The 24,751-nt window shown below is 42.7% G+C and overlaps 1 protein-coding gene across 4 annotated transcripts; it reads left to right on the top strand.

Moving 5' to 3' along the window:
- Window positions 1–660: 660 nt before the first annotated feature.
- Window positions 661–24,650, top strand: gpatch8 (G patch domain containing 8). 4 transcript variants are annotated; one of them, XM_088436102.1, is made up of 8 exons: window positions 661–749; window positions 3,153–3,230; window positions 11,391–11,463; window positions 18,976–19,043; window positions 19,124–19,210; window positions 19,293–19,436; window positions 19,519–19,649; window positions 20,173–24,650. In XM_088436102.1, exons 1-8 carry the CDS (start codon window positions 705–707, stop codon window positions 23,963–23,965), a joined length of 4,419 nt encoding a protein of 1,472 aa, XP_088292228.1. In that variant the 5' UTR covers window positions 661–704; the 3' UTR covers window positions 23,966–24,650. The 4 variants fall into 4 exon arrangements, with proteins under 4 accessions (XP_088292228.1, XP_088292230.1, XP_088292229.1 ...); XM_088436104.1 differs by lacking the exon at window positions 661–749 and adding an exon at window positions 4,806–4,843 and having other exon boundaries at window positions 3,214–3,230; XM_088436103.1 differs by lacking the exons at window positions 661–749; window positions 3,153–3,230 and adding an exon at window positions 5,982–7,590.
- The last annotated feature ends 101 nt before the right edge of the window (window positions 24,651–24,751 follow it).

The raw sequence follows: 24,751 nt of genomic DNA, 5'->3' as shown, positions 1-24,751 counted from the left end.
GGAGATCACGGGTACTATTAATTTGCAGTTGAAATTGTTTGGTATATCCTGTAAGAAACGGAAAGTTTGACAGTAACTTGCCATAGTTCAGTGGGGTTCCGCTTTCTTGGACACCAAGGCGGAAGTTTTTTTTTCTTTTTTACTTCATGAACAGACCTGCGTACATGTTAGTTTTAGTGTCTAAAAAAATAATTAACGACGAAACAAATACTTAAAAAAAATATTACCTAGTGTTGCCCACGCCGTACTGTAAACCAAATGCAGTATATTAAACGTTTCGATTCAGTCGTCTTTTGTTTTGTTTCCATTGCTTCAATTTATTAAAAACAAAGACACAATTATTTTTAATAACTGTAATTTAACACCGAATCTTTACCCGATAGAAAACCAAAAACGTGATTATAAGTACCGCTAGGTGGAGACAATTGTCCTAGTATAAACAAGTATCGACGTGACCATTAACAATACAGTGCCAACAATTTACTTTCAGTACAGTAAGAAATATACATATATGGAATACGGTGAGATTTATAGCCGTCTAATTTTGGCAGTAACAAGCTCAACAAAATGTCCCATTTTTTCTTGGACGATGCTAGCGAGCTAGAGGCTAATTGGCAGCTAATAGTCTAACCCTGTGCGCATCACAGCGGTGCGCTCCGTCGGGGGACACACGCAGCCAGCAAAGAGAAGCTGCTGTGTAGAAAATGGCCGACAGATTCTCTCGTTTCAACGAAGAACGTGATTTCCAGGTAAAAACGCAACTTATGTATTTTATTCTGATCTTCGTTCGTCCTCCGCGAGATCTTGGGAGACTAATAAACCTCCATGAACTCTTGACAGCTGATTCGTTTCTGCATCCTTTTCGCACGTTAGCATTCGCAGCTAACCAGGCTAACGGCAATGCACTGCGGCTCTTGTCAAATTGACTTCCCTCTTTCGATGTTCTTCTGTTCTCGAAATTAACATCCAACGCAAAATTCATAAGCCGCAACACTTGTTTGCAGCTGCGACAATAAGTCTACCTCCCAACCACACAGCGATACATTCGCTAATTGACACCGAATGGCTCTTTAATGACCTTGACTAGACTGGATGTTTAACGACATATGCTAACGAGGCATGGCTAGCCTACAAGCACGTAGCTAACAAGTGCGTTTATTGTGCATTAGTGTTAACATGGCCATGCAAGTAGAGTAGCGTTTCCTTTATTGATATTCTGTCGACACCTACGGTCTGTTCTTAGTTGTTGACTTCACCTAGCTGACTATTGCAAATTAACAGACTTTTGCATGATTTAAATCAAGAATGTCTTGTATTTATTGACGCAGTTCAGTCTGTCCGAGACAGTAAGTAGCTGTGAATGTCAATGAATCAAATGATTGTATTACTTTTGTGTTACACTTTGCGTTGTGTCGTTGTAAATTATACTGCTCTTCACCATTCTGACAAGCTGAAGTTGGTCCAGTATTCAGTTATCTGTGTTTTGGGACCACACCCAATAGAAACTCTGCATTTGTGCAGTCAGTGTTAAAGCCTAACTAGAACTTTTTATTAGTTACGGCCTCTCACCTTATTTCTTATACATATCTTATATATATATATATATTTAATATCTGTGTGCATAGTACCATATTTTCTCCGATATTGTGTTATCAGACTGTTTGGATTAAAAATGAGACACAAACAAAATTGCATTAATCCAGACAATATATTACTGTCTTGATACATGGCAGACATTCCACACTATAACCTGTTTATGTGCGTAGCTAAGGATTCCAATTAGGTTAATTTGGTGACATTGCCTCCTCAGTTTACAGCATGCCAGCTGTTTATAGGAGAAATGCAATCTGTGTCTATTGAGCAGCGTCCTGCACAGTGGCGATGTCAGTATTCAAGGAGGTTTAACCACAAAGCGATGCCGGCTTCCGAGCTACTGGCCAGCGGAAGCTTCCGTGGATATCGCTGCAAACCGCACGCTCTATTGACCTGCATTGTGCTTTACCCTGGCAGTTTATTTAGAGCGCTAGAAACACACAGTGTTGTTATTTTAGGGTCAAAGGACTGGCAAAACTGGTCGAATCTGTCATTTTCATTCCGTACAAAAACGTTCACTTGATGAGGCAGGTTAATCAGGAGGAAAGAAAATTGGAATGACCATATCTCACATTAACAAGAAGATAAAATGCAGTATCTGACTTAAATCATAGATGCAAATCTATCACACCTATGCATCATGCCAAACCCTATTTTTGGGCTGTTATCTGAATTGGAGAATGGTGCACTAGAGTCTGGAGGATACAAATATGCGGGGGATTTGCGCAGCACCACAAGCACATACAGTGGGCTGATAGCAAAGTCACCCAAAGGAGAGAGACAGTGTGTGGGGAGAAATCAATTCACTCTTCCATGGCAACTGTTCATCATAATCCTTCCCTCACTGGTTTCGCTCGTGCTGATGCAGGCTTCTGTTTTAATCTGAATTAGTGACAAGCATAGCATCAAAACACTTCATTGTCATCAAATCATATTCTCTGGTCCGGGGGCATTAACCTCAGCCTGTCAGTCAATGCCATCCATGTTTCAAAAGCATTAAATTGGATTGGCTGATACCTGCAGAAAACTTCTCATGTACTCCCTCAAGTGCCTTCACGTACAATTGGAGACCAGCAGCCCCATTTTAAAACCACCCCTCAGGAGTGAATATTCATAAAAGTATCAGTCTGAATATAAAAGGGTATCGAACATCCCTAGAGTGAAGTCTTTGTCCATGTTGAGTTTGTTTGACTCTGATAGCGTTTCACCATTTCCAGCATAAGGAAGACTATTTTTGGACTCTTTACATTTACTGTTTACATGAAGGTCAGCAGACTTGACGAGTCGTAACCTTGGCTTGTCCTCTGTAGCCAAAGGCAGGAGGCCATCTGTCCGCCATCCAAACACACCCTATTTAGATGTTAACAAGCTCATAAATTCATCGCGTGTGGCTCTGCAATTGTATGGCTCGTCGTCAAACAGGATAAGTGGACATGTTCGTGGTGTGTACAATTTCAGCCTTGTCACTAAATTCCCTTTTTATTTGAAGGCTTTGTAATTCCTGACAGCGAGGAAAAGCTTTGTGCGTGCAGTAAGCTTTGGAAATGTGTGTCACTCAGGGCGGAAATCACTTTGACCAGTATGAAGATGGCCAAGTGGAGCTGGAGCAGGCGTCCCTGGACAAGCCCATCGAATCGGTAAGGCCGCATCCCTTCGTCCTGCACCTTTGGGCCAGCTGTGAGAGTGGATGATTGGTCCAGGAAGGAAATTTTGTTTTGTTTTAATATTAAACATTCTCTTGACTCAGTTTAACCAATAGAAATGTTCATCGTATGTCCATTAATATTTCTCAATTCCCCCCCCGTCCCTGTGTCCTCTGCTATCCATTTCTTGTGTGACATTGAAGTTAATGGCATACATGCTAGGTAGATGTTTGGTTTTAGTCGCAAATAACGTCATCATTAGATTTTTGTTACACTAGACATGAGTTTAAAGCAACCGAATGGAGTGGATAAGCACTGTTGATTAAGAATGAACACAAGAAGTCATTTTGAATTAAAAAAAGTTTATGTCAGGAGTTTTTGTTACGGAGCAATATTATTTTTATGTTATCTATAGAGCTGCCATGTAAATCACAAGGGACAGTGAGTAGTTTTTTTTTTTTTTTTATTGTTGAAACCTCAAGTTGGCAGACACTACAGAATGTAAGACGCATACAATTTGATTTTTTTTTATCTCACTGTCTGGAGTGAAATCAGACTGAAATGTTCCCGTTTGAGGTAAATTACACTTACCAAAATTATTATTCTTATATAAAAGACAAAGGATATTTTTTTGAGCATTTACATACAAATAACTTGACTATGTCTTTTAAAAAGAAATGTACATACAAGTAACTTTACTATGCCTTAAAATAAAATAAATAATCCAGACAATGTCATGTCCTTAAATAATTCTGATAGGCTCCTTAGACAATATTTGCGTATATTATTGACACACTTGTGCATATATTAGAAGTCACTTCTGAAACACTGCTTATTTATGTAACATCATGGGATAATTGTAAGAATTCAGCCAAACTACAAGAAAGAGAAGGAAAATAATGTCTAATGTCAAAATCGCGCACTGCAGACTTCATAGTAAAACCTTAAATATTAAGAATACACTATTTGTGTAATTTCAAAATGTGTATTGTATTGGGATATTCTAGGCCAAACCCTAAAAAAAACATTTAAAAAAAAAACTTGCACCTGTTAAATTCAACACCTCGTGAAATTATCTGGAAGAAAATGCTGTTTTAGCAATTTAGGCTACATGTGCAGTGTTCCCTCATTTTTTTGTTGTTAATGGGAACGGACCGGGAAAAAAAAAAGTGAAATCCACGAAGTAGGACAAAGGAAATGTTTGCAATCGTCTGACTTTGAAGAAAATAATGAACACTTGGCTTGGAAAAAAAAATCCTACAAATAATTTTGACAATCATAAATGGCCTAGACCAGGAAACGTTTAGTCTCATCAGGCAGTGTGTTTTCTGGTTTAAACTGTATATCTGGTTTCAACTGAATCCCCAACCCATGCATTGCTTAGTCCACTCCCCAAACAACAAAGCACTCATTAGATTATGTGAAAGGCTATTTTTGTGTTTGAGTGACAGCGTGTGTGCCTGTGTGCGCGCATGTGTTTTTATGTAAGTAGCGTAGAATTTGTTTGTGTTTGTAGGACAGTTATCTTATTGTACACAACTTGGGGTGTTCGACATTTCTCTCCCGCAGCGAATTGGCCCCCCAATTAGCTAAGCAGCAATGACCCGGTTTGTATTTGCACGCTCTGCTTTCTTACTCCTGTCTCTAGGGTCCTTGTAACGCTTTTCTTGACTGTTATTTGTCTCTCTTACTTGCTTTCACTCACCACTGTTACACTCAAAATCTTTCTTCTCTCTCTCGCTCTATCTGACTAAATTTCTGTCTCGCTCCCTCCCTACTACACAGTGATTCGGTGTACAGTACCCTCTGTCATTCTGTGCTGGCATGGTGCTTGTGCAACTGGGACTGCATTATTCTTTTTTTTTTTTTTTTTTTTTTGCTAAAGAGGCACGTGAAAAATAGCACAGGCAGCTTTCTTTTTACTATATTCCGTCCTTTCTGTCTCCCCTTCAAGTGGTCCTCAAGCCTTGTAGTAAGCAGGCCCAAGCCCTTACTTGCTTCATTGAGAGTGAAGCCAGACCGCTTGTGGATATTCTACCTGAACCAGTCAGACAGGAACAACAAGCCATTGTTAGATTTGAAACAGTTGCAGTCATGTTTTCTTACGCACAAAAAGTGAAGCTGCAATGAAATGGATATTTTTTTTTGACACGTACTGCACAAAAGGAAGACATCCATGATGTGTGGGTGGTGGAAAAATACAAAAGAGCAAGAGGTGGTCTGCTTACCTGGCTTGAGTGGCTCTTCTGCTCCTGTGCTATTTATTATGGATGGCGGGAGGGACGCTAAGAGTTTGAGCTACAGCGTCCAACCATACAAAGTGAAAAGAAAAATGGTCCAATTATGACAGATGTACTGCTATGTACAGTGGCTCTTTGGTTTACAAGGGTATTTTTAATAAATCAGTTAAAGTAAATACAATGTTAAAAAAAAAAAAAAAAAGTGATTTCTGCCGTTACAGCAAACAAACCCTGAGCCGTGTGCCCATAAGAGGGCGGAGCTTAGTGCATGACATCAAACATAGTGGGTTAGTCTCTACTGTTCAATAAACAGCGAAGAGGACATCTGCCACTGCCGGCATTATTTTATTTCCACTTCAAAAGTGGCGAGATATCTAAAGTTCACTCAGGAATCCGAATGTTGGTCAAATATTTTGAAACTTGAACTTGAAAGATTTCTTGTTGATAATTCAAGCAGGGTTCATGTCAATCCTTAAAAAGTCTTGAAAGGCATTGAATCTAAAAACAAAACATTAATTGTCACTAAAATGTATAAAACCAATCTTTTAAAAGTTTTGAAAATGTTAACATAAGAACTATTTTATGATTTTGCTCTCGGCTGCAAACAAATTTCAATTCCTTAGGTGTAAAACTCAAAGCCCGGTGCCAGATTTGGTTCGCCATATCATTTTGTGACCCACAAATGCAAGTCAACTTCCACAATACTTGCTGAAATCCGCACAAAAGATTTCTAATGGGCGTATGTAAATAATAATCATTTAGCTCACATTTTCTTATTATGCTATTACAGTAACTTGACCAAAACATAAACAAGGTTTTAGTCTCTCAGGAGCAGATTCTTTGCGTAATGTTGCATGAGGGAATGATAAAGGGAACATTGTCAAAATTTCCCTAAATTTAATTTAAAAGTATGCAATCTGTATGAACTGTCAAGGTGCCACTATACTTGGCGTAGCCTGATCACGATTACTGTGTCATAAACCCGTCCTTTCTTTCTGTGAGTGGTTCAGCATCTCGGAGCCCCTCCCCTCAGCCTCTTATTGTATGTCATCAATAGGCAGCTAGAGGTCTGTGGTACTTGACTGGGATCTTTTACTCGTGTCTTTACCTTCCTCTCCCTTTTTATCTTTGCTCCTCTCTCTCTAACATTGATTGGTTCTGCATTGCATGCATGGTAGCATTCAATACAACACCACCAATTGTCCTCCCGACTTTCCTTCCCCTCGTCTCCTTTTTACTTCCCTCCTTAGTCATCCACCACAACCCTACCCTTGTCTTACCTGACCCCCACCTTGACCCAAATCGATATGCAGTGGGCACCCTCAGAGCCATGAAATGCACATTTATACCCTATTCACTTACATAAACCCGCTGTTAAGCATTGTAGTGAAAACCAGTGTAAAGGAAACTGCACATCCTTTGAAAATGTACCACATACACTGTTACCTAGCTAGAAATATGAGACTGGAGAGGTAAGTATATGCCTCTAACCATTCATTGTTAGAGTAAAACATGTGTACCCATTTTTTATTTGAATTGCACAAATTTCAAAATTTTAGTATACATGTGAAATAATGCAAACACTTGGACAGGTTCTTAGGCGCAGCCATCCCAGAACCTGGAAAATGATTTTAGGCAGGCAATATCAGTCATTTTTTTTCACACACAGCGTTACATACACTAACCCGCCCCCAATCTGCTGCATTGACTCATTAGTACTCTGAGGTCGCTCGGTTGGCTCCCCTGCATATCTCTTCCCACGACCATATCTTTGCAAGGCACTGTGCCGGTAACAGCGCAGTGCATACTTTCCAAAACATGCCCCCCAGTTTGTAGAGGTCCTTTGTTTGGATAACATTTTCTGCTTTTCTTTTCTCTTGTATTAACGGTTGGATTTTTAAAATTTTTTTTTAGAAGTTTTTGCCATGCTTACCTTTTCTGTTTGTATACAGTACTGTTTGTTTCATTAAAGTAGCAGAGAGAACCAGTTTTAGTTGTTTTTTTCTTTTTTTAAGTAGATAAGCTATCAGAATTGCAGTTGAAAGCGTTTGGCTGGTTTCTTACGTTGTGTCACGTGTGACTGTTTTTTTGACAGCCCAGTATTTTAAAGCCAGGTTCGTATGGAAATGCCTTCACTCCACTTGCACTGCTGTTGGACTCGCCGTCTTTGCTTTCATCCGTCCGTCCGTCCGTCCTTCCGTCTGTCCGTCCATTCTTTTGGTGCACTCATATCTCAGACACGCCGCTGGCACCTCATCTCTGCCGCCAGTCGTAAATCTAGCCCTAACCAGCCCTTCCTGTTTTTAAATATAGACACAAGAAAACAAGGTTTGTACAAGCACATTGATGGAAAGTGGAGCATTATCTCTGCTTAATCAGGCCATTGGCTCGGGGAGCTTCTTATTAAATGCCCCGCTCTGGGCCTCAGCTATTGCGTCTGCTCTAAATCAATAAAGATGCTATTGTGGCACAGTCCTGCAGTGTAAGACCAAGAGAGGCATGAAGGAAGGGGTGAAACATTCCCCACAGCAAATGCTCTGCAATCTGTACATCTACACATTCTGTCTATATTTGGACATGCTCTCCAGGTAGTTATGCACGACAGTAGCATCTTGATATGGTCGTAAGCTTTAGCTATGTTTCCACCAAGTGGTATAAATGAAAAATTGACATGTACTGTTTGGAATGCTAAATTTGTCAATCGTCATCCGTCTCAACAAGGAGCAGTGCTGACTATTTCAAACTATAGCAAAGGCCTTAAAACGGCTGTATTTGTTTTATAGTCTCGATGTTACATGTTCAAATACATTTTATTTACTTAACCTTTGTTGTGAATTGGCATTATCTCATGGCACTGTACAGATTTGAGAGACTTCAGCCCAAAAGCATTTTTTTTACAGTACACTAACACAACACGTGCCAGAAATCAAATTTCATCACTCAGAAAATAAAAAAGCCTTATTGATGATTTCATTGTTAATCAAAATAGTATTTATCACAGTACTTGTGATAACTTCCTGACCAAACAAAAAGCCTTGATATTTAACAAAAGCAAACAAACATAGTTCCATCATACGGGTATTTCCCAACTCTATTTCAAAGGTCTGCGAGCCATCAGTGATAAAATTTAAAACACGATGAGCTGAATAGTTTTTCTGATAGGCAGAAATGACCTTCATGGCTTGTATTTCTTTCTGTACTAAAGTTTCATTTTCAACAAAACATCCTGACTATTTTCTCATTATTAATTACCATCAAGACTTTTAATCTTGAGATGTAATTGAGATGTAAAGAGACCAACTGAGCTCCTCGTGTCCTCAATAATTGGCAACTAAAAACTCAGAAGAGAAAATCTCGAAAAGATACTTGACTTATTGTTGGATAGCCATCTGTCTCAAAAGATTGCAGTGTAACTCTACCACTACTTAATTGTACCAAAACACCCACCATAAAAAGTTCCCTGAAAACAGTATGATGCGAATCGTCACTATTTTGCCACCTTTCTAAACATCTGATCATTAAATCCTACCCTGGGAGCTAACTGTACCTCTGGGTGGAAACAAAGCCCCCTTAATTGACAAAATATCATACCTTTGAAATGTGAAGTGGCACCTTTTGGGTTGGTCAAATCCACCAGAGATCCTTGTCAGTATTCTCAAATCTGAAACGGTTGGCATTGAAGAAGCCATCCCTAGTGAGGACTTTGTGGGCTGAGATGCTGTGCGTGCTGCGTGTAACCGCCATTCCCTTCACATGCACTAACCCATCCATACTCAGTTTACCCCCCCCCCCCTCGAAAAAAAAAAAAAAAAAGCTTCCCCACCATGGCTCAGCCTGCTCTCTACTACCCCTTATACATATCTACTCCTAAAGTAAAAAAAAAGGGCCCTGTTGAGCCATCACCATCACCTTCTCTGTGCCTGATTCACCCGAGACTAACACACTTGGTGTTTTGTTAACACTCTCCCCACACTCCCACCTTCTCAGTTGTATGTGCACCTTTGGCAGTGTGCGACTAATACCAGAAGATGCTTTTTGTTAAAGCATTTTTAACAAAAAGCTGCATGCGTTTTTTTTTGTTTTTTTTTGCGGGGGGGTGGGGTTCCAGACCCCTCCTCCCCTCCACCTTCCGTTTTCGTGAATGGTGATGTCATTCTCTTTGTGATTATAAATATCCTTCATGTTTGGTTGGTATGTTTTGCTCATTTTTGGGTAGAATGCAGCACTCTGGTCAAAGCCTGGAATAGTTATAATCACAATAAAATACTTTTAAATTCAGAAAATATCATTCTCATGTTTTATTTGTGCTTGAGGTTGTACTGTAGTATGTAGTGTTGGGACAGTCTTGCATTTCACTTAAATGTTTTCAGATTTTTTTTTTTTTTTAACTTTTTTTTTTCTGACCCATACTAGTGACATACCCGTCTTGGGAGACTCGCCCATTTTGCCCCAGACTGTTGAAGGAATTCCTGTTGTGCATGTTTTGTGATTGATTTTTTTCTCGTGGATTTTGACAATATGCTTCTTTTGCATTTGGTGTAAGCTAAAAAAAAAAAAAAAAATGTAATAATCAAATTTGATATGTAAAGCCAAGATACCAAGCAAACACCCTTAAATAGTGACCCCCCATTTCACGTTGGGAAATATTAGCAAAATATTTTGCATTCTAAGTCCGCAACGAACTATTACTGCAGTAATCATTTTAACCTTTTTTCAATTAAAAATTTTAACACCTTGTTTTAAATTTTAATAAGCTAGTATATATGCTCACATTTTGAAGCAAGATGCAAAAACCGTGAGTTTTTGTAAAAGAAAGCACAGTTTTAGAAAATAAATCCAGAAACTGTTTTTAAATCAACAAAACAATATATTTTAAGGGTTTGGTTGCAATTTGATTAAAAAAATGTTTATTATTAAATTGAATTGTAATTATATTCTTTTAAACTCTTGTATTGGCCCATGCCTTACTTATACCATTAAAGGTCATTCATTCCAGTTAAATGGTGTCTTTCATCAGCATGCTAACAATTTTTATGATAATTATCCTCCAAGTTGGTATGTTGTTGTTGTTTTTTTTTTTTTTTTTTAAAATAAAAGAGAGAATAGAACATGCACAGCCGCAATTTCCTTTTTTATTTTATTTTTCCTGTGTAGTGGGGCTATTATTTGCGTATGTCGTCTCCCTCTTTTTGGCCTGCACATATTCCCTTCACGCGTGCACATTCTGACCACCCCGGGCCTTGTAATGGTAATCCAAGGCCCCGCTAGCACCACTCTTGTCTCTTCCTCTTGCTTTTCTTTTTGTTTTGTAATTTATTTGTGACAGCTACGTGTTTCATGGTACTCCCCCCGCCACCTCCCCTTTCCCCTATCCTGTCATGGTTACAGAATCACAGCAAGCTTGGAGTTTCTGGTCGTCATTTTGTTAATGCAAGATTTCCATACTTGTTCTGTGTCACTTTTCTTTGTTTACTAAGATCTTGCTCTGTAGTGGTTCATATATATCTGTGTGTTCGCGTGCAGTTGTGTGTGTGTGTGTGTGTGTGTGTGTGTGTGAGACGCATATATTACCCTTAACTTTTAAGTGATCAATTGTTATTGCCTTTAAATGGCTGTTCACACACTCCCACATTAGGATTTATTGTAGTGTGCAGACTACACATAGCCTCATTTCGTGGTAGAATACCCAATCTTCCACGTCCTGCCCCCACTTATGATGGAAGACACCGACGTACACTCTGTAGTTGACGCGAATGACGTTAATGATGCCGATGGTGGTGGTGGTGGCTGTGCTGATGATCGTGCGAGCTGAGTGCTTTTGTTTTGTTGTTGTGTGAACCGTGATTCCACGGTGGGGAAAAGCGCCTCTTATTATTGGAATATTTCTGGTTTTCTCCTCTCTCCTGTCTGCTAGGACAACATCGGGCACCGGCTGCTTCAGAAACATGGCTGGAAGTTGGGCCAGGGCCTTGGGAAAACCATGCAGGGTAAGCGCTCACTCATCCATACACAGCCTTACTGCCAATGTGCACTGGTGCCAATCGCCAGTTGTCTATGTTCACGTTTCCAGGGTCCTTATTTGTCCCGGCGACTTCGCCACATCCTCTTACATCCATCTTGTCTTATTGGCTTCACTTTGCTGCTGTTCTTCTGCTGCCTCTCAAACTGGGAGCATAATACTTTGGGTGGTGGGGAAATGCATTTGAATTACAGACATTCAGTTAACTTGAATAAAATTCCCGCTGAAGTGTTCTCAAGGCTTTGGATTTTTAGCCTCTAGTTAATTAATTAGCTCTCTGCAGAATTTTGAGCCTCTGCTCTAGTATTGCAGGATCTTCTGAAAGTGTTCATTTTCCATTAAATCGCTTTTGGTGTCTCTTCTGGCCCAGTTCAGTACACGTCTCAGAGGTAAAGAAGCTGAAGAGTCACTTCGGCTGTATAGGGACCAAAGTAGGCCAGATAGTTATGGCATTAGCGCAGCGGTGCTCTGAACCTTGGCTCAGAGTTTGTTTGCTGAGCCGTGGCATGTTTCTATCACGCCCTAGCACTTCATATGCTAACAGCTTTTTTCATCCTTTATCTTAACCTAGACTCTAAACTTTATAGGCTGTCTCATGTTCTCAGTCTTTGTAGTCTGCTCAAAGTGGAGCTTGAGTTTCCATGTAATTTAGCATTTAATGCTATTTTCTTGTCCTGAATAACGCTATCTAGCTTGTCATTTTCATCTTTCTCACAATGCTCTAGCCAGTAACGCTCCTGCAAAAATATGCATGTTTCATAAACTGTTAATCAGTTACACTTCTGAAATGTTGTTAATAGGTCTTCATGTTCGTGATATAGATGGCACAGGGAACGTAGTGTGCGGTATCTTATGACTCTTTGGCACCAGAGTTAGAAAGTTAATATATAGTTGCCACAGGAGCTTGAATATGATTAGTTTAATCAACTCAGTTGCAAACAACATTTAACCAAGAAAGTTACAATTTTATTGGCTATAATTGTATTTTTTTTTTTTTATATATATTTTAGTGTTTGGTGACTGAAGTCATGATATACAAGTCAAGACCTAGTTGACAGTGCCTGACTTGCAGGGTGATTGATGTACATTGCAGCCTCACTTTTAGAAGCGTCATCGTATTAAGCCAGGGGATACAAGAATTGCTTGTTCAGCTGTGTTCGTGCCAACACCCCTGATTCTCTTTCATGAACATATGCAATACATCAACCTCATATGCAAGAAGTTATCGCGGCTGCGTTCTGCACTGGTCAACAGGCACGCATGAAAGCCGACTGAACCTCTTATGTTGGGCCTGACCGATATGGATTCTTAGCAGCCACAAATTCACATAACTGATTAATCACCCAATTAATTAAAGTGTGCTGTAAATAAGGTCAATCCTCAAACATGGAACACGGAAACCTTTTGCCCGCACTAGCTTTAACGTTATTGTAGCATAGAGCTATGCTAAATTGAAAAGACATTAATCCTTGCCAAAAAAAAAAAACAACCTCTTCAACCTCAGTTTCACTTATTGTGTGGGCATCATCATCCCCACAATAAATGAAGGAACATATTAGTTTGTTTAATGTGGCCAAAGTTATGATTTCCATAAAGTAAAATATCAATTCATGGTTATATCTGTACATCTTTGTAAATTGAGACAGTTAAGTAACCCACAAAGAGAAAAGCAATCGGTCGGGCCCAAACAATAAGTCATTGGCGGGCTTTGCATAGTTCAAATTTGTCAGTACATTTCCGTGTGTCCTTGAACGCCGGCGGGTTGTTCCATCCAACTCGATAAGGAGGTTTGCTTTGTGCGGAGGAGCTGGCCCCGGGCCCCGCCGATGTGCAATTATGTAAGCTTTCCTGCTTTGTGTGCAGATGTCTCTGCGGCAAATTTCTGTCCACTCGGACAAATAAGGGGTCCATCTTCTTGCAGTTGCACTTACATCTTGTGCTATCATTTTAATACTCTTTTGTCAGAGGCGTTTGCATTTTCAAGTGAAAAGCATTGTCCCCTTTTTAAGTTTTCCACTGTATTGACTGTCTTATTCTTCTTTTGTCCCTTTTTTGCCCCTTTTTAGGTAAGGTTTGTTGGATCCCTTCTGTATGTTCGTATGTGTGTGTGCGCGCGCCTGTGTGTGTGGGTGTGTGTTTTCTTTCTCCCACTCGGCAGTTCACCTCAGTATAACCTCCTACCCCTGCCTTTTTTTCTTTTTTTTTTACAGTATACTGTAGGCTATAATGACATCTGTCAGCTTCCTTCTCTCTGCTTCATAATCACTAAATCTTAATCTGAGTTCGCTCCCGATGTGAAGTGCTTTGATTTGAGCAAAAGCGACAATTCATTCAAATCAATAGAGATAGATGTAAGAAGCCGTGATTCCATGACACTCCCTAAAATCTTTTTTTTTTTTTTTTTTTTAAATCGCTAGCTCCCCCTCCCTCTCTCTTTAAGTTTCCGCGGCTGCTGTCGGGTATCTGATTGGCTGCGACCACGGCGCGGACTTTGAATGGCTTGCAGAGTAGACCCAACTTCACCCCCCTCTCTGCTTGTTTGCCTGTTTCAACTTTAAAACAACTTGTGACACTTGGATGTGTGTGCTTGTCACACGTGGGACTGATGAGATGTATGTGTGAATGTAACTGTAACTGATTGGGCCATAGTGTCAACTTACAGGGAAACCCTCACCACCCTCCTATACCCTCAACATCTCTGTTGCCTTGGTTACACACTCCCACCCATCCTCCCCTCTTTCTTTGCCCCCTGCACGGCATGTTTGTTCCAGAGGTGCACCGTTGCCTGGCTCTGACTGTCACACTCCCCCTGGGCTTTAAGCAGTGTTGCTGTTGGCACATCATGGGGGTTTTGCACTTTGTACAAAATGGCGGAATATAATGTAGCCCTGGAGCACAGTGTGACTCCAGTACTAAACCTGCTACGAGCACTGCTTAAAGTCTAGTGGGTAAATACTCCCGAGTACATTTGTGTGCCACGCCTGCACCATTTTAGGGTGAGTAGTTTAAATATGCCCCTCACCCTATTCCACCTAAAAATAACAAACTTTGGATTAAATGTTTGCTAACTTCCCCAAAACAAAAAAAAAGGTTAAAGGGGGACGGTCGCGGTCATTCATGATCGATAACAGATCACATTTTAGTACTTCAGAACTAGATTTTGTTTTGATTGATTCAGGCCTGTCACGATAACTTATTTTTCCGTGTTGTCAGTATCATGTTTTTTTTTTTCCTTTTTATGCTGCTACTCATACATTTTTCATATGTAAAATAGGTACCTCGGCTCTGATTAAAAACTCAAGTTATTAAAAACGCCTTACATGTGGCTCATATACTGATGTGTGTGTTTGTATAAACATACAGTACAGCATTTTAACAAGAGCTGTAGTCAGAAGGGCCAAACCATTATTATTATTTTATTTGACGTTTTTTTTCCGTTTTCTGATAACGCAATAATTTATGTAATTATCTGCTGTTTTTTTTATGCCTTTTTAAAGTATATATACATTTTTATCCCCGTTAGTAAAAAATTGTGTTTTCCTCTCTATCAATACCAAGTTTGAATTCTTAGTATCGCGACAACCCTAGTCACCATTCTCTTAATTTCCCAGTGGATGAAGTGAATGTTGGAAGAACCCATGGTGCATGAACATGAATCATGGAAAAAAAAGAACACCATTGACGATCACTATTTGCCAAACAATAGTTAGCATCAAAGTTGTTGCCACTGTATACTGCTGCGCCATACTAAAAATAAGAATAAAGAGTTGCACCTGCCTATGAATAGACGAGACATGCAAACCGAACTAAATGGCATTTCAAAAGCCGTTCCAACCTAATTGTGCGTGTCACTGTGTCTATGTGCTTGGGAGTGCCGACACCCACAACGGCGAATAATTGACAGACAGGAGAGGGAAGAAACAGTTGGAGTGAATGCTGGTGACAGATGTAAACAAACACACAAGAGAAAGACCATTTATCGAGCCCCCTTCAAAAAAATACCATACAGTGTACATTTTTTCCTCATTGAACCATAAATCCATAAAGTATTTATCGAGACAGGCCTACATTCATCACATTAGCGCCTTTGGCTTATGTGCTTCTTTATTTTCGTCTATTAGATGATGAATGAGCTTCTCAGATTTTTAATGTTAGTCCCTCAACCAGTAAAGTTCCTCCAAAATTATCTAGTGTTTGGGAGTACATCAGGGAACCTTTTTCCCATCGGGTGCCACTTGACTTTTATCAATGCTTGGGGCTTAAGCTGTTTTCAAAACGGTTTCTGTGTGGCTTTCGTTTGTTTTGGGAAACGCATGACAGGCCAGATAATATCCTCTTGGGCTGTCTAAGTCCCTTAGCTCTGCCCTATATGGACACAAGTTTTGGCGCATTGACTCGAATTTGATTTGGGCCATCTCCATGCTGTTTGGCCTCTTACACCAAACCCTTTGCACTTTTAGAAAAGGGCCTTCTCTTAACTGAACGAAATTGCCTTCCGTGTCTTTTAAAGACAAGTATGATTTGAAGAGATTCAACCTGTGTGTTTTTAGGTAGCTTATCCCAATACTTGCGTCCATACAGTGTAGCCGCATTACATCTACAAAGGAGAACATGATTGGGAAAATGGTGTTTGGGGCATATTCTGGTTGAGGTAGCGAGGTAACAAATACCAAAGAGCCAGGGCACTGGGACCTGTGGTTTGGGGATGGTGGTGAGAGGGAACCTGTAAGCACTTAGCTGTGTGTAAAGGGATGTGGGGAGGTGGGGGGTGTGAACACATACAACCTTCAGGTAATATTCCGCCCCCCAGCCAAGCCCCACAGCTCCACACACAAACATGCACACGTACACACCCAACCCCGCCCTCCCTTCTCTATGTGTCTCAATCTTCCTGCTTAACCAATTGGTGTTTCTTTTTTACAGCGATTTGATCCTGCCCATGTTGTGCTGATGGTAAACTTAGTGGTAAATGTTATTTCATCCCCCAATTGATTTTTTTTTTTTGTTTTGTTTTCTCCCATTTTTTTTTTTTGTTTCTCCTGTCGTCACAGCACCAATGCTACTACATAGGCTTTCAATTCTCTCCGTATTAGTCCTCATTCTGCTGCTTGTATATATTATCATGCATTATGTATTACTCTTAGATATTGTCATTTTGTTTTCAGTTATTTTGTTTTATTTTTTTAAACTTTGTGATTCTCACCTTGTGATTTAGATGCACATCGTTGTTGTCTGGTCCCTTTCTTTTTTCCACTGGGATGGGTAATGTGGACGTATTGTCACTGTGTTTGACGATTGGTGATAAGGTTTGGGATGTAATTGTTAATGAATCTTTATAATTCTGGGCTGGGCTTGCGACTCCATTCAGGCAAACCACTGCAGTGGACTGACCAGTATTTAGTTCTGTGTCAATAATCCTGACAATCACCCATCTCACCTGTTTGAAGGCATCATCAGTGAGGAAGTCTGTTGCAATGTGCCTTTTTCACTGCATGGTACCCACTCGGCTCTTAAACTGAGATTGCGCATAATTGCCTTATCAGAACTGCCATTTCTTTCACAAAGCAACACCCTATCAAGTATTTATTAGATATGAGATGGGCTTTAAACACATTAAGGGAAATACTAGGACCAGTTTTACACTGCCGTTGCAAAATCCATACACATGGGCATCTACCCGCCTCTGTTACAGATCATATATAATGCGAGAAATCCAAATCATGCCTTGTTGGCTCGGCCCTCCCTGTTCTGTATTCTTGTTATTCATACAGAACAGCTGGAAAAAGGTCCTATCAAAAAGGACTTAGACAAGCTTTTCCTCTGGCAAACGAAACGAAAAGCAGGTACTATTTCTGTTTCAAAGTGTGCCGATACCAAATGACTGAGGTAAACCACTGCTGGTCGCTTATTGGCCGCGCACATTAGCCGGGTTATCATTGGAACATTTGTTGAATAGATGCCACAAAATGACAAAAATAAACATGCTAAGTTGAACCTGTTGATGTGCGTCAGCTGGAGATGCTGCAGTCATGTACTGTGGTCCATTTTCTTGGTGCCTGCAGTTCTCTCCTCACTGACTCATTCTTCTCCAAATGTCGTTTCCAACTCAGGCATGCAAAAAGCGACTAGTCTTTGCACCTTAAAGAAGCGACTATAGTAGAGCCGGTCCAACCCACTGGGCACAGTGCAGTGGAAAAATGTCCAAAAACAAATACACAAAAGTCTGAGGTGACAGACACCGCAGTGGGGCTGAGAGTCCAGGCAGGCTGTGATGTTACAATGCCAATGCATTTGTGATTTCAGAATTGAATGTCATTGGGCTGTGATAACGGCATTTATAAATAGAAAGACATCGGCGAAACTATTCCTTCGTTCTTAGCCTCCCGTGGGAAGAAAAGAACGCTCTGTAGACAATAGTGCTTTTATTTTTATGTAAAAATGTCAAATGCAAACGCATTAGTTATTAAATAGCATTTGCATGTCTATACTTGTAGCTATGTCATACGCCCAATGGTATATGTGTAATTGTGATTCACTGCAACCAAAACTATGTGCGAGAAGGGGGGGGATAAAAAAATGATAAGTCTGGTTTTTGTATCTGGCTGGAAAGAGGACCAACACACATTGGTCCATTAAAAAAAAAAAAAAAAAAAAAGACATATTTTTTTTTTTCTTTTGAGAATCCTTGTCTATCTCTGTCTGTACCCCCTGCCTCCCTTACTACCACTCCCCATTTCCATGTGTTAGCAGGTAAGTATCCCCATCCCTTGCACTGTCACCATGGCAATACTTTGGCCTGTGACGTCACTACCGCTGTAGTTCATTGCTTGTGTCTTGTTGATGTTTTTTTTTTTTTTTTTTAACTACAGTATGTCTTTATCTCTCTCTGCTTTGTTTGGCTGATGATTATGAGTGGATTAAGCCATTTATGTCTCAATCTTCCAAGTAGTTTTGATTTTTTTTTTTTTAATCTTCTTTTGGTTGTCTTTATTTTTCTCTACAGTTACTTTCCTTCTGATCTAGCTCTTTTCACAGCTTACGGGTAAACTTTGCAAAGGGGTTTGGGAACACGTTTTAAACTAAGGACAGAGAAATCAGACGAGAATCAGGAAGTGATGGTGATGCAAAAGCCTTCAGAAAACACAACGAGGCTTTGTTGTCCTCACAGATAATGTCGCTTGTGTGTGCCAGTCTGTTGCTGCTCCCTTTTCGTATACATTTACGGGATGAACAAAAGGAATCACAAATGTGAAACTTGCACACTAAGCACAGCAACCATAAAGTAATCAGTAAGCTGTGAGAATGGCTGGCGTTTGGTTCACTGTAGCTTTCTGGTCTCTTTGCACTTTTTTAAAAAGGCTAATTTCTCTAACCCCAGCACCCTATGCTCTTAAAAGCAGGCTGTCTCCGAGCTGGCCTTCCACCTTGTGAGTTTAAGAAACAACTCACCTTGTTGTCCTTCTGTTTCTTGTTCCCTCAGGACGCACGGACCCCGTGCCCATTGTTCTTAAATATGATGTCATGGGGATGGGACGAATGGAGATGGAGGTAACGGCACTATGTGTAGATAAATTCATTTTCATTGTTTTGTTTTTGTGAGATTGTAAGCAATATCTTTTTTTTAATAGATGGACTATGCAGAAGATGCAACAGAGAAAAGAAGAGTGCTCGAAGTGGAAAAGGAAGAGACAGAGGAGCTGCGGCAGAAATACAAGGTGAGATCTTGGCTGGTCATAACTACATCTATGCCTGTGAACTCCACTTTGAAAATGTTCTTATATTTTTCACCATCAACAGGATCAGATTGAAAAGGAGAAAGCAATTGCTAAAGCCTTGGAAGACCTGAGAGCTAATTTCTACTGTGAGCTGTGTGACAAGCAGTACACCAAACACCAGGAATTTGATAACCACATCAACTCCTATGACCATGCTCACAAGCAGGTACAATTTAGGATACTCCTACGGAATGGCAGTTTTCCTGGGCCATCTTGACGCTTAACAGAGATTGTGTCCCATCTCACAGAGGCTAAAAGAGCTCAAGCAGCGGGAGTTTGCTCGAAATGTGTCGTCACGTTCCCGAAAAGGTGGGAAGAAGCAGGAAAAGATGCTGCGTCGTCTGCACGAGCTGGCTGAGCAGAGGAAACAGCAAGACTGGTAGGATGTTTTTAATTTTCTTTCAGCGCCCTCTACTGGTAGATTTAGCGGCTAAAATCTGATGTTAGATTTGCCAATTGAGTTTACGATGTGTTATTGCTTAACTGAGTTTGAGTGAGGTATGAGTGATGAAATTATATCAACATTTAATCACAATCATACTGAAAATAATTTTCTCTTTTTTTTGGTATTATCACGTGTAACCAATACCAAAATATTATTTTCCAGTTAAAAAAAAATATAAAATTAGCAACCATATGAATGTTTTCACATTGGAAATTGTAAAGAGCAACAAAAATGGATTTTTCTTGATCTTGTCAGCTGCTGATCGATTACCAATAACAAGGTGCATAGCAATGGTACAATACCAAGCGATGCTTTGAGTTGTAAAATTCCAAATAATCTATTAGCTAACTAGGTACGTATCACATATTAGTGTCTAGTATTGCACATTAAAGTAAGTACCAAACCATTTGGCATCCTATTTGATTTTACCAGCCTTTTCCATCTTTTGTCTTTTCAGCACTCCAGGAAGTGGGCCCATGTTCAAAACCACTACAGTTGCTATAGATGGCGAGAAGATCGAAGATGGAGACGTCGCTCCTTCTGAGAGCGCTGTTGTGACAGTGCCTACCCTGGAGGTCTCTGTTGCAGAAAAACGGCAACTAGCCTCCCCAAAGACTACGCCGACATTTAGCTTCTCCCTGGGCAAGAAAAAGAACTGCTCCTCACCTTCCGCCAGTGCATCCTCCAAAGTTAGTGTTTCCTTCTCCTTCGCCAAGAAGGCACCGGTGAAGCTGGAGACGGCAGCCGCTGTGTTTACCGACCCCGGTGAGGTCATTGAAGGAGAGGACGGTGAGGAGGGAGAAAAGACAGCACCGTCGCAGGATGAAGCGTCCGCCTGCAACATTGAAAGCCCAAAAGGTGGCCTGCGGGGAAGCGATGGAGGAGAGCTCAGCAGTGTGACCGGGACAGAGGAGGTGCAACAGTCTAATGACGGAAGCTCGCTTGCTTCCACGCTCAACAAGCTGAAAATGATGATGAAGAAGGATGACTGCTACACTGGACAGGAACCTCAGTACTACCACTACATGCCCCCAGCACACTGTCGAGTGAAGCCCCACTTCCAGTTTTTACTCTTCATGAAGGCGTCTGATCAGAGTCAGAGTAAAGAAGAGGATGATGAGGATGAAGTGCAGGAAGAGAAGGTTGAAAATGCCTCTCAGGAGTCCAGCATTGTAGAATGTGGTAATGAAGAGGATGATTCCATCACCGCCTCAAACCCTGAATCTGAACAGACTCCTACGGCCTCAGAAGCAAAGGAAGAGGACAGCAATACATGTGCAGTAGTGGCGACTTCAGATCTTCATGCTTCCCCCACGCAGAAAGAAGAAAGCTCACCACAACCGGAGCCTTTGCAGTCCGACTTGGGTCCCAAGATCCCCGTGGGTCCGTTCTTTCCCGTGTTGAGTAAAGATGAAAGCACTACCCTGCAGTGGCCCTCCGAGCTCCTTGAGTTCACTAAATCATTGCCCTCCCTGTCTTACAGCTGCAATCCTCTATACTTTGATTTCAAGTTGTCTCGTAACAAAGGCGCGCGTGCCAGAAAGGCTGCAAAGCCTCCAAAAACTTGCGAGCAGCCTGACAAAGAGAAGCAGAAAGAGATGACAGCCCCGAAAGTGGAACCGGTTGCTAAAGTGGAGCCAGTTGCTAAAACGGAGCCCAACAGCGACAATTCCGCCACGAAAACGGAGCATGCCCATTCCGAAGGCGATGATCAAAAAGCGGCGACTGGTGGCAGCAACGCCAAAAAGAAGAAGAAAAAGAAGAAGCATAAGAAATCGACAAAACACTCAAAGCGCAAAGCAAAAAATAAAGACGCGGCCCCGGAAGATGCCAAGGGAGAGACTGAACTAACTCAAGAGACGCCCAAAAAGAAGAAGAAGCACAAAAAAAAGAAGAGCAAGAACAAAACAATGGATCAAGAAGAGGCTGCAGGTGAGGAAAAGGAGAAAGCTAAGGTAAAGTCTGAAGATAAACCAGATCCTTCCTCAGTCCAGGCTCCAGCTGCAGGAGTTGGCAAGAGGAAGCGGCCGATGAAGGATCCCTCTAGCAGATCAGGAGTGGAAGAAGGGAGCGCAGGAAAAAGCCTAGACAAAACTATTACCTCAGAGGAGCCGGGCACCAACAAACGACTAAAAACAGACTCCGGTCCCTCCCAGAGCGCATCTTGTTCCACCTCAGCCCAGAAGAGCCCCGGTCCCGGGAGACCTCCCAGCAGCGAGAGCGAAGAGGAAGGAGGGTCCACCACCCAGCGCACTCGCCGTCACCGCTCGAGTCCTCGGGAAGAGCGGCGTCACCACAGCGAGGAGTCGAGGCATTCCGGCAGCCACTCTTCGAGACGCGGGAGCAGCCGCCGCCGGCACCACCGCGGCAAGACCTCCCAGAGTCGCTCTTATTCCAGCAGCTCCGAGCGATCCTCGGCGGGTAGCAGCGCCTACAGCCATCGAAGCCGCAGCTACTCAGACAGTTACAGCGACTACAGTACCGAGGGGCACCGGCGCAGGCACTCCAAACGCTCGTCGGACTCAGACTACGAGAGACGGGGCAGCCGAGGGCACCGGCGGTCCAGGCGACGCCAGTACTCTTCATCCTCCTCTGATGATTCCCGCTCGCGGTCGCGCAGCTACAGCCGCAGGAAGCGACACCGGCGGCACCACCGCAGCACCTCCAGGAGTTCCAGTAGCTGGAGCCGCAGCACCAGCACTAGGTCCTGGAGGCGCAGCTACAGCCGGAGCCGCAGCTCGGGTAGCCACTCGTCCAGCTCAACCAAGGGATCCCCGCACCGCCGGAGCACCCGCAGCCGAGGGGGCAGCGAGACCCTTCGCAGGGACTTCAACCGCTCCAGCATCTATCGCTCGCAGTCCCCGCGATCCGCCTCACGCAGTCTTAATCGCACCGCCACAAGCTCGCAGGGTCAGCGGCTTAGCGGCTCCCGGGACGCAGGGGAGTACAAAAACTCTCTCACGGCACGCCAGCTCCTGGAGAAAATTCAGTCGAAAAAGAACTCAGACGATCCTGTCACAGGAACCAAATCTGGTTTAAAAATCAAGGACCCACCGCAGGGATACTTTGGTCCCAAATTACCCCCTTCGACTAAAAGCATGCTGCCGCTTTTTGGTAAACTTCAAGCAGGGAAGAAAGCACCCGTGATCCCCCTGAGCAGAACGGAAGACAGTGACAAATGTGGAGCAGGGAAGAACACAGAGGCAGACGGAGAAGTTATCCTGGTGGAGCCCATAAGGGAGTTCCCTCCGCCACCACCACCTCCAGTTCCTCCAGTGCAGAAAGTCGAGGAGACCCCACAGAGCACGACAGTACAGGAAGAGACACAACAGCCGACTGCGGATGCTCAGGTGCTACAAGAACCCCGGTTGGTGTACGAGCAGGACTCCTCCATGATGATACCTCAATACCAAGGGGAACTGGGGCAGGAACCCTTGCAGAACCCCATGATGGAGACCCTCATGCCTGACATGCAACAGCAGCAGCCGCCGATGCACGGCTACCCCATGTACCCGCCCGGCGGCCTGGAGGAGGACGGCCTGGAGGCGGAGGAAGACGGCTTGGCCCCGCTGGAGAGTCAGCCCATCACGTTCACGCCGGAGGAGATGGAGAAGTATAGCAAACTGCAGCAGGCGGCGCAGCAGCACATTCAGCAGCAACTGCTGGCCAAGCAGGTCAAGAGCTTCCCGTCGGCCGCCGTAGCCGCCACCGCTAACCTGGCACCGGCGCCGCCCCCGCCCGCCCTGCAGCAGATCCACATCCAGCAACCGGCAGTGTCGGTGGCATCGGGCACATCTATCGCCACCGTGCAGCACGCCATCCTGCAGCACCACGCCGCCACCGCCGCCGCCGCCATGGGCATCCACCCGGCACACCACCCGCACCCCGCCCATGCCCAACTGGCTCAGGTGCACCACATACCCCAGCACCATCTCACCCCCATTTCCCTATCCCCCCTAGGCCCCACTCTCGGACACTCGTTAGGACACTCGCTGGGACACGCCGGACTGATCCCAGCTCACCCCACCGCTTTCCTTTCCGGCCAGCCCATCCACATTATCCCGGCCTCTGCGCTCCATCACACGCCTCTGGCTCTCCATCATGTGCCCCACGCTGCCCTCTACCCCACGTTATTTACGCCCCGGCCCTCGCAGGCGGCGGCGGCGGCAGCGGCTCTCCAGCTCCACCCGCTCCTCCACCCTATCTTCTCAGGGCAGGACCTCCAGCATCCCCCCAACCACGGCTCGTGAGCAACTAAGAAGTCTGACTGGACACTTAATTCCTCTCTTTTTGAGGTTTTTTCAGATCCTTTTTTTTTTTAAAGACGTTCTCCAGACACTGTTTTTTTTTTTTTTAATGCAGTACGTAAACACTTACTTTTACTTACGTTCTTCTACAGCCAGCGATAAACAAAATGGCCAAAGCCATTAGAAAAATAATAATGGGGTATGTAACCATATAGGACATCCATACATCATTTAAGGAGTACCCACCCCTTCTGTAATGACTACTTTTACTTACTTGCAGTACAGTGTATATAGATCAGTGTGCAATGTAAAGAATCCCACTCAAGAATTTGTGGCTTCGATGATCGGATTATTATTCCGCCTCCCCAATTTGCAACACCAGGTGGCATTTCTTGCACTGAAATCTAGTGAAAGATTGTAGTATACTGCAATAATTGTGTTTTTTTTTTGTTTGTTTTGCTTATAAGTTATTTTTCAAGATGCGCTTTTCCAAGAAGAAAGTTTTTTTTGTCGCTCTTTGTGTATGTTTTTGTAAATAAAGCTGCTGTAGATTAACCATAACATTCTAGCGGTTGATATTGGTCAAGAAAGTTGCTTTCCCGCCTCAACGGGAGAATGGTCAAACTGTAGCTACTCTGTATTTTTCTTTAAAACACGAACTGTTTCAGCCAATAAACCTTTCACCCTGGTTTTAACTTTTTTTTTTGTCTTATTCGATGTGACAGTAGGTGGCACCATTGTTCTTTGGAGCCCACACAAGTACGTACTAGTTGAAACGCAATATGACAA

Source organism: Hippichthys cyanospilos, chromosome 16 (assembly GCF_059441005.1).
Source record: "Hippichthys cyanospilos isolate Australia breed blue-spotted pipefish chromosome 16, RoL_Hcya_1.0, whole genome shotgun sequence".
In the NCBI taxonomy this organism is placed as follows: Eukaryota; Metazoa; Chordata; class Actinopteri; order Syngnathiformes; family Syngnathidae; genus Hippichthys; species Hippichthys cyanospilos.
The sequence above is the reverse complement of the archived record's forward strand: the minus strand, read 5'-3'. Positions and strand labels throughout refer to the sequence as shown.

What these genes read in the sequence shown, in the direction of transcription:
- gpatch8 (XM_088436102.1), top strand. Translation starts at nt 705, where the DNA reads ATGGCCGACAGATTCTCTCGTTTCAACGAAGAACGTGATTTCCAG. An exon ending in TGGACAAGCCCATCGAATCG is followed by an intron (nt 3,231 to 11,390) that starts GTAAGGCCGCAT and finishes CCTGTCTGCTAG; the next exon opens with GACAACATCGGGCACCGGCT. An exon ending in CCTTGGGAAAACCATGCAGG is followed by an intron (nt 11,464 to 18,975) that starts GTAAGCGCTCAC and finishes TTGTTCCCTCAG; the next exon opens with GACGCACGGACCCCGTGCCC.